The 10,792-nt window shown below is 33.0% G+C and overlaps 1 protein-coding gene across 4 annotated transcripts in view; it reads left to right on the forward strand.

The window, feature by feature from the left end:
- ADAMTS20 (ADAM metallopeptidase with thrombospondin type 1 motif 20) overlaps positions 1–10,508 on the forward strand; it is a 163,041-nt gene extending 152,533 nt beyond the window's left edge. For all 4 annotated transcript variants that reach the window (XM_077870395.1, XM_077870392.1, XM_077870394.1 and 1 more), the window contains 3 exons: positions 5,951–6,055; positions 8,958–9,038; positions 9,178–10,508. In XM_077870395.1, the coding sequence (XP_077726521.1) occupies positions 5,951–6,055; positions 8,958–9,038; positions 9,178–9,249 (258 nt within the window). In that variant the 3' untranslated portion in view covers positions 9,250–10,508. The remainder of the gene's footprint in view (positions 1–5,950; positions 6,056–8,957; positions 9,039–9,177) is intronic.
- Positions 10,509–10,792: the final 284 nt, after the last annotated feature.

Below are 10,792 nucleotides of genomic sequence, written 5' to 3' on the forward strand. Positions count from 1 at the left end.
CAAGAGAAATAACCACATTGAGCCAACGTCAATAGATCATGGCCAGCATCTATTTTGAATATTCAGGGCCAGTTAAATATTTTGAACATGTATTTTTTTTTACTACAAGGACATAGACTTTGATATATATCCATAAGGTCTACCTTTTTGATTATATTGTTTAGATTATCTCTCTCTTTATTTTTGCCTCTTTGGTCTGCCTTGTTACTAAAAGTGGTATATTAAAATTTCCTATTGAGGGTCTCTACATATCAATGTCTACTTGCATCTCCTGTCATTTTGCTTCATAAAAGTTGCTGTGTTATTCAATTCATGATATTTATGTGTTATTTCTTCATTGTAGATTATGGTTTCTAGTACTTATTGGTCATGTTTTCCTCATTTGAGACATGAATTCTACTTTGTCCCTGAGGATTGCTGCCCTTCTTTTTTTATGATCATTTTCCTGGTATATTTTTTTTTGCTTATCTTTTTAATTTTAGCCTTTATGAATCATGTTAAGTAGCTCTTGCATATAACATGTTGTTGGGTTTTGTTTGCAAGTGAATTGAAAATTTTATTCTTTAAATAAATGTTATACCCATTCACATTTAAAAAGTTTGTAACATACAGAAAATTACCTTTTTTAATATGCAGTTTTAACGTATGGACAGATTCATCTTACCACCATCATAATTAGTGTATAGGACAGTTCCATCACATTCCTTTCCTGAAGTCAATTTCTCCCTTGGACCTAACTCCTGGTAAACACTGATCTCTTTTCTGTTGCCATGGGTTTGCCTTTTCTGGAATGTCATACAAATGTTATATAAATGGAGTCATATAGTATATAACCTTTTAAGATTGACTTTCTTCACTCAGCATAATGCCTTTGAGATTCACCTGTGTTGTTGCATGTGTCAGTAATTTGTTCCTTTTTTATTGCTAAGAATATTATCCCATCATACCAATGCTACACAGTTGTCCTATTCATCCATTGGAAGAATATGGGTTGATTATAGTCTGGGAAGATTATGAATAGAGCTGATATGCACATTTGTGTACAGGTGTTTGTGTAAACATATATTTTCATTTTTCTGAGATAAATACCCTATGAATGGAATTATAGGGTCCTATAGTATGTGTATATTTAATTTATAAGAAATACCAAACTGATTTATAGAATAGCTATACTATTTTGTATTCCCACTAGTGAAAATTAAAGTTCTAGTTGCTTTGCTTCCCTATCAGCACTTAGTAATGTCAAGTTTTTTGCCCTCCCCCCCCCCCCCCCGCCATATCCTATGGAATTTCACTGTGGTTTTAATTTGCATTTTACTAATGGTTAAAGATGTTAAGTAACTTTCATCTGTTTATTGGTTATCTGCATATCCACTTTGGTGAAGTGTATGTTCGAGTCATTTGCCCATTTTAAAAACTGGATTGTTCATTTCCTACTGTTCAGTTTTAAGAGTCCTTTACATATCATAGATGCAAGTCCTTTGTTACATATGGCATTTGCAAATATTTTTCCTGGTCTGAACTCTATCTTTCTTTTAAGTGTCTTTCACACAGCAAAAATTTTAAATGTTAATGAAATCAAATTTTATTATTTTTTCCTATATGGGTTGTGTATTTAGTTTCATATTGAAGAAGTCTTTGACTAACTCTAAGTTACCAAGATTTTCTCATTTCCTTCAAAAATTTGTATAGTTTTATAGTTTTACACCTAGACGTATGATTGATTTTGAATTAATTTTGTGTGAAATCTGATGGTGTTTACATGTAGACATCCAGTTGTCCAAATACCATTTGTTGAAAAGACAGTATTTTCTCCATTTAATTACCTTTCCATCTTTGTCAGAAGCCAAGTGGACATATTTATGTGGGTGTATTTCTGGACTATTCTGTTCCATTGATCTACTTATCTTTTACAGTAGTGTCTTGGTAATGAAAGCTTTACAATGAGCATTAAAATAAGGTAGTGTGGGCTCCTCAAGGTTATTCTTTTTAAAAATGGTATTAACTATTTTGTCTTTTCATATAAATTTTAAAATCAGTTCTCTAGGGGTGCCTGGGTGGCTCAGTTGGCTCAGGTCATGATCCCCAGGGTCCTGGGATTAAGCCCCATATGTCGTATGTCATTGGGCTCTCTGCTTAGTGAGGAGTCTGCTTCTCGCTCTCCCTCTGCCTGTCACTCTCCCTGCTTATTCTCTTTCTCCCCTTCTCTCTCTCTAATAAATAAATATATAAATAAACAAAATAAAATAAAATCTTTTAAAAAATCACTTCTCTAGAGCTACAAAAACTCCAATGGAATTTTATTGGAATTGCATTAGATTATAGATCCCATTCATAATAAAATATGTACAACATGTTCTAAAATTATGAAAGTATGATGATGTAATGAGTACACATGAACCAGTCAAAAAGAGAAGTAGAACATTAGAACTTGTATTTAAAAGAAAAAAAGAACTTGTATCTATGTCTATGGTTCTTCTCATATCTTTTTTTTTTTTGATGCAGTAAATTACTCAAGGAGTAATTTGTTGAATTATTGGATCTTTGAATCACCTTCCACTTGTGATTTTGCTATTAGAATTTTACTTCTTATGTTTTTGCCTAGTCTTAAAAAATGTTGAGAGTAGAAGAGGTGGTAAACCTCATACTACTTTTAAAAAAATAAACTTTTATTAGCTACATTGAAGTAATTTTAAGTTAAAGATTAGGTTTTAAGGTGGTTTGCATTTTAATCTTAAAGGATATATAGAACTGAAATAATGTATTCAATCATTTATTACTTCTGAAGTTTTATAGGAATGTACCAGTACCTTTTTATGTTATATGGACATAAAGTATGTCCATATAAATGAACATTTATATATATGTGTATGTGTGTATATATATATATATATATTTTTTATTTATTTTCCCCCAGTTTTAGTGAAATATAATTATCATTATAACATTGAGTTAGTGTAAGGTATGCAAGATAATCAGTAGTTTATGTATGTATTGCAAAATGATCACCACAGAAAGTGTAATTAACATCCATCAAAAAAAAAAAAACACATCCATAACCCCACATAATTACAAATTTTTTTTCTTGGGGTGAGAACTTTTAAGATCTATACTCTTAGCAACTTTCAAATACACAGAGTAGTATTTTAACTATAATCACCTGGCTGCACATTGCATTCCCAGAATTTATCTTATAACTGGAAGTTTAAATCTTTTGACCATGGGTGAGGACCTAATCCCCCTGAACCCCCCAACAACTACCAATCTGTTCTTCACTTAAAGTATTTAGAGTGAGATCTGTCTTTGTAGTGCCACAGTAGTTGACACCATGTCTGTCACTCAGTTAATTTTGAACGAGTAAGTGAAATGTATTTTTATGTCTATCAATACTACCTCAAATTTCAGATGAATCATTTTACCATTTCTTTGAGATTGTATTATGTTGCTTTTTAATGACGACTAAGGACATAAGCAAAGCTCATGGAAATTATTCTGGAGAAATGGAGCAACAGATAATTTTTAGTCCAACCAATTGTGTTAACGACCATCTAAGTCTCTCACTATTCAGATTTTTTTCCCTTTTACTTCCAGTGCATACACATTTGAATGCTTCCAAAGCAATCCTGAGGAGAGAGGCAAAGAATTATGAAAGTATAGAATTTAGGTCTGAAAACACTGTACGGCTCCATTTGGGTCCAACCAATTGTGTTAACGACCATCTAAGTCTCTCACTAGTCAGATTTTTTCCCCTTTCACTTCCAGTGCACACACATTTGAATGCTTCCAAAGCAATCCTGAGGAGAGAGGCAAAGAATTAATGAAAGTATAGAATTTAGATTATGAAAACACTGTATGGCTCCACTTGGGTGTTCAATAAGTGGCAGGTCAAGGAAATCTACATCACAGAATATATTTCTATTTTAAAGCGACTTCATTTGGTGAAAAACCTAGTATGAGTTAATAATGATGATATTCAATGCAAAACTTGTATCAGGTTGACTAAGTATCAAATATTAGAGAAGTAGTTAGAATTAGTTATTTTTCAAGTATTTACCAATATAAAATATCAATGTGTGTAGTGTTAATGTCACTCATTATCATGGCATGTGAAAGGTTTAGAGGTGTATTTGTCTACTTATGTGTATGTAATGCTAAAATTTAATATTTGTAATGCTGCACTTAATTCATTCAAAAAAAGTGAGTACCCAAACCCTATTCTGGGCTATGAGAATACAGCAATGAAACGTGTAGGTCATATTCTAAACTCATAACTAAATATGGTATAGAATAAGAAATTTTCTTTTGGTGTTTATCTAAACATTGTTTCTCTTAAAGAGAAATTTATTAAAATTGTATTATAAATATATTTGAATTTGCTTTTATTTTAATTAAGAAATAACAGACTTCTTAGCAATAAACTAAATTGATATATAATTACTTTAGCAATAGTAATAATTTACATTATAAATATATTTGAAATCTACTTCACTTTTGCTTTTATGATGAGATAACTTTTTCATTCACATAATGTAACCCCTAATATTTTATCATAGTCCTGCTCAAGATTCATGAGGGATATAGTGATGTGGGATATACTATGGATATGGGATATAGACTATGGGATATAGTGATGTGATCTAAGATTATCACTCTGAATCTATGTGTATTTGAACACTGACAATAGTCTTAATTAGGATTAATTAATTCTATTTTTCAATGTGTACTTTTGTACTGAAAAATCATGTAAATGTGCCAAAATTTTACCCATTTTAGTCACACATTTTTAAATTAACATATAGTTAAGGTTTAATTTTTTTAAAAGAGATAGTCTGAAATATTTTGACATGAAAATGATTCTCGTGTCTTGAAAAGAATTAGATCATAAAGCCACTAGGGGGCTCACACACCACGTGTGTAAATCATGTGGCATCACACATCCCACATACAATTCTGGGCACTTTTAAAAGGCTGTATACCTGAGGCAATAATATTACATTCCGTACTTTTGTGTGGGGGGTTAAGAAGTGATATTTTTATGGCAACAGAGAAGAGCACATTAAGGGGAGGTTCTAGAAAATATATTACATAAGTATAATTTATCAAGGAAGTTAGAAAGAAGAGGTAAAAAATAGAAATTGGAGAAATTTTAAAGTCTTGCTTAATCCCTAATGAACACACCTTCTGTGAGGACTGACTTTCCCATTGCTATGGGAGCATTAGCTCTAGTTGTCAAGTCTTAGAATCCTAGGGTTGGACAGAGTTACTTTTGCACAAATAACATTAATGGTGTTGATTCACATGTCTTGTATTGAGAAGACTTATTTGCAATCAATTTTTAATTTTTTTTTATTTTTAAAAATATTTTATTTATTTATTCATGAGAGACACAGAGAGAGAGAGAGAGAGACAGAGGGAGAAGCAGGCTCCATGCTGGAAGCCTGATGTAGGACCTGACCCTGGGACTCCAGGATCACACCCTGGGCCAAAGGCAGGTGCTGAACCACTGAACCACCCAGGCGTCCCTTTTTTTTTTTTTTTTCAATCAATTAAAAAAAAAAAAACTTTAGCTGGTTCATTTCCCTTAAAGTTGTATCAATATTCTTTCATTTTGGAGCACCTGGGTGGCTCAATAGGCTAAGCATCAGACTCCTGTTTTCAGCTCAGGTCATAATCTCAGGGCCAGGAGATGGAGCCCCTCCTCGAGTTCAGTGCTGGGTATGGAGCCTGCTTAAGATCCTCCCTCTCCCTCTGCCCCTGTCTTGTGTGTGCATTGTTTCTGTCTCTCTCTTCCTCTCTCTCTCAAAAAAAAAATATCCTTTCATTTTTTAAAGGAAGACCCTTGAAAAGCAATTTGAGACCTTTCTTATATAAATGAAATTCAGGTGTTCTATTAAAGAGCATTCTTAAATATTTTATGAATTTCATCTATTTTGTTTTGTTTATGATCTAGGGGCAGTTCAGCATTAACTTGGCAGGAACGGGGATGAAGATATCCAGCACAGCAAAATGGCTTGCTCAGGGCAATTATGCCTCTGTCATCATACACAGATCACAAGTAAGTCCTGCTGGACCCAAATACTGGTTTGAAATACTTAAGTGCTGTGAACTAGAATTAAAGGTCCTTTACTTTCATTGTAGAGTCATAAAGTTAATGACTAATGAATTATCGCATAGATGAGGCATATTACATATAATGGGGCATAATATTAATGAAATAATGAAAGTGGGTTCATTTTTATTAAGGTACATATATGGTTTTATATGTATATAAATTCATGTATAGGCTACAGATATCTGAACCTGAAATATCAAATACCAAGGCTCAAATTTGGGCCTAATGAATTGAAATGTATGTACTTCAAAACGAAGTACTGCTGTTAGCTATATTTTAATTATTAAAGATTTGGTAGGTTTAATATTTCAAAGTTGAGGAGTAGGTTTTTGGTTTATTTGCCTCACAGCTTTGATTTAGTGATGGGGGTGGTGTTAGAGCCATTTTTCATCTAACACCTCTTTATAGTTACTATAAGAATTAGGACTATTTATGTGGTTGTATGAATATTTTCCTCCGCCTTTATCCAAATAACATCGTACTTAGCTTTTACCTATAGCATATGTATTACAGATAGAACACATTTAATTTTGCTGGTGTAGCGTACTGGCAAATATACTTTATGAGATGGCTCCTGTTATGTACAGTTACCATGTCTCAGATAGCATGACTCTATCTATAGTAAATCAGGATCTATTTTATAAGTGTTCTCACCTCGGGACACCTGGCTCAGTGGTTGAGCGTCTGCCTTTGGTTCAGGAAGGGCATGATCCTGGAGTCCCAGGGTTCAAGTCCCACATCAGGCTCCCTGCATGGAGCCTGCTTCTCCCTCTGCCTGCGTCTCTGCCTCTCTCTCTGTGTCTCTCATGAATAAATAAAATAAATCTTAAAAAAATAAAAGTGTTCTCACCTCTGTTGCTCATCAGTCAGTACCATCAAAAGCCCTTGCTCATTCTGTTTTGTGTTTTTTCTTTCTTTTGATAAAAGTGACTATTTTTTACACTTGTATCAATATTATTTATAATGAAATTCAATTTTCCAATATTCATAGTCTCTAACATTCTATTTCTGAAGACTATGAAACTGAGTTTTAATTAACAAAGAATTTAATTTTTTTGAATTATTTCTGTCATTCGGGTAAGAAATTGGCTATTTTATTTTATTTTATTTTATTTTAAAGATTTTATTTATTTATTCTTGAGAGACACAGAGAGAGAGGCAGAGACACAGGCAAGGGGAGAAGCAGGCTTCATGCAGGGAGCCCAATGTGGGACTCGATCCCAGGACCCCAGGATCACAATCCAAGCCGAAGGCAGAAAACGCCCAACCACTGAGCCACCCAGGCACCCCTAGAAATTGGCTTTTAAAACAAACAACTATAGGGACACCTGGGTGGCTCAGTGGTTAAGCATCTGCCTTTGGCTCAGGTCCTGATCCTGGAGTCCCACTGCCTGTGTCTCTGCCTCTCTGTCTCTCATGAACAAATAAATAAAACCTTTAAAAAAATAAAACAAACAACTATAAATTTTCATTTGACATATTTAGGTCTAATCCTAAATAATGGGAATAATGGGAATAAATTATTTAATTAAAGTATATTCTGAGCAGTGTAAAGAGCTCAATGAAATATTTTGACCTTATTTACCCAACTTTTAGATATCTTTTGGTTAATTGTAAAGAGGTCACCAGTAGATATGAATATTTAGTATGATCATTCCTGTGGTTCTATTTAAGTTCCATTCTAAAGATTAATTATTTAATCAATTGAGAATTTCTACCTCAATCAAAAATATTGCACATGAAAGTATTTCCGGAAACCTGTGACCTGGTGTAAAGCTGCAACAGGTAGAACCTGAGTTTACATGTGGAAATGCAAACGTCTTTTCATTTGCCAAGACATTTAATCAAGATTAGGTTTTTATGTAAATAATTTGGTAATAGGGATGTACATAAATGAGAATTTTTACTACCTTTCCCATCTTCTCTGTTTACTTAGATTCTTGAGAGCTAAAAAAATTTCTGAAAGAAAAGGCAACTTCAAAAGCCCCTGATCTCAAAACAGTCTTTATCCCAAAATGTTCTAGGAACTCGAAGTTTCCTTCTCTGCCCTCCCTGTTTTGATCATAAACAAAACAAACCTTCAAAAGAAACCCCACCCCCAAAAAATCACCCTTACTTTCTCCAGAAACTCATATAGGAGCTCAAACTGGTTTTGCCTCATCCTATCAAAATGCCTTCAGTCTTTTGACTTTTGGACAAAGGATGGAAAACTGTTTAGAGAGAACAACTGTCACACCCTTCTCAACAGCTTCTGTCAACCTAGTCCTCAGTGAAGGGCTCTGCTTTTCTTTAAAAAAAAAGAATTCCTTTCTTATTTCTTTTCTAATTATAATTACTGCTTCCATTCCAGTTTCCCCCCTATTTTATCACAAATTCTATACTTTTCTTCATGCTGTGTTTCTAAGGCTTCCCTGAGATTGAGGTTAATGAGAGAGAATATGCCTCATGTACAGTTCTGGTTTGCATATTCCTTATTTAGCCCATGAGAATCTTATATAAAATCATGTAAATATTGAACAGCAAATTGGGAGAGGTTTTAACAACTTCACTGAAGCAAATAGACGCTTCAATGAACAATATGTGGCTTGAGACGAATTGTCTAAATTATAATGTGGCTTATAACCATCAAGGAGCTAATATGAATTTCAGGTTATATGATTCCAATGACCACCAGTTTCAACTGATCCTGAAATGGTATGATCTTTGACCTCAGATGTAATTGTTATAGGAAACTTTGGCTAATGATTTCAGCCACATAATTCGAAGCATTTGCTTTTTCTGCATATACACGAAGATACCAGTTTGTGTCCGATTCTCCCATATTTCTGCCTTTCCCTATTTTCAGGATGGAACCAAAGTCTACGGCAGATGTGGAGGGTTCTGTGGAAAGTGTGTTCCTCACATGACTACTGGTCTCCCAATTCAAGTAGGATGAACATTCAGAAGTGGGACGTATGAGGAGATATTCCCTGGAATATCTGCAAATAACCGGTGCTCATTTCTTTACTTTTCTCTTCCTGAGATTTCCATGTCCAAAATGTCTGTGCCTTTTTTTTTTCTTTCAGGGTGCTCATCAGGGAATCAAATCACTGCTTAATTTTTCCAAAGCCTTCAAAGTAAACTTAACAAATATATGACTCTAATTAGGAACTCTTTTAAAGGACATGATAATTTATGGTATGATATTCAGAGATATTTGCATGAATTCTACCAAGATAATGTTGCTGTTAACAAACATCTTGGACTGGATCGTGGTTATATTACGCCTATGAACGCACATATAAATCTCTACTCAGTATTGTACTGTACAATGAATGTTTATTCTACTTGTTAAAATGGAGCAAGTAAAAACTAGCAAAATGAATTTATTTAAAACTCCTATGAACATTACTGAATCTGTCAGGTAAACAGCAAATCCCCATAGTCATATCAAAAAAGTACATAGCCATTATACTTTCTACTGATACAGCTTAGATACCTTGATTTATATTTCCTTTAATTTTAAATTGTGGGTTATGGTGCTTCAAATAAAAAAAAAATCCTAAAAATGCAGTACACTTTTATATTAAAAATCTATGCTTGGGTTAAATAGTAAATATGAAAATTTGTGGATATAACAGAAGAAGATATGCTATAGTAGAATTTTTACTTAAAACACCTACCTCTAATTTGATTGTACTTATAAGAGCAATACATTGTTTTTATAATGTTTATATTCTGTCTCTGTAACTCATATATGTATATATTTACTCTTAAAAATCTATTTTCTCAAAGTTATGTACTGTATTTTATTAATCAAGTAGAGAAGTGAGAATTATTGAAATTTTGAAAATCCTATTTTGGTAGACAAAATTATGTTTATATGTGCAAAATTTTTATTAGAGATGTCCAAATTATTCTACATCTGAGGTTTCTCAAAGCCAAAACATAAAAGATAGTATAAAAATTAACTATTCATGGGCAAATTCTCAGGTAGTAAGAGATTTTTTCAGGTGAATAATTTGTGTATTATATAATAATATGATTTTAAAAGAATCATAGACAATATTTTTCTATGGCAACTTACTCTGTAAACCAAAAAATGAATCTACTAATAGATTTTTGCCAGTAAATAGTAGTGTACTAGTTTTACCCACGAAGTTCCCCCCTCAAACATTTATTATTATTTATTTTTCTCCAAACATTTTTTCCCCCATATAAGGTACTAAAGCAATTTTGTGCCAATGTGGTTAGATAAACATTTAGGGATCTCTGTATCAGAAATAAAGTATTTTGCACTATGTGCCTTAAACCAGTTACAATCATTAGTACAAAATGTGTAACATTTTCTAGAAATGTTTTCATTCATAAAATCTTACAACTTATATACATGTGAATAATAAACCTATTTGTGTGATATGTTAGCATTTTGCTTTCATTTTTCTTACGTGTAAAAAAATATTTCTTTACCAACAAGATTTATAACCCTATGACCACTCTAGAAATTCGGAGAACTTTTTATTCAGATTGTTGCAGTTGGAATGGAAATGGTTCATGTCTGCTATACACCCTTCTCATGGCAGAGGGAATATAGCAGGAGGCTGACAAAAACTTGAGGTGGTTTTACAGGCTTCTGTATATACAAGGGATACCCATGTCATTGAATATATACTCATATTCAATTAGCCAAATGAAATCACG

Source organism: Canis aureus, chromosome 25 (assembly GCF_053574225.1).
Source record: "Canis aureus isolate CA01 chromosome 25, VMU_Caureus_v.1.0, whole genome shotgun sequence".
NCBI classification, from domain to species: domain Eukaryota; kingdom Metazoa; phylum Chordata; class Mammalia; order Carnivora; family Canidae; genus Canis; species Canis aureus.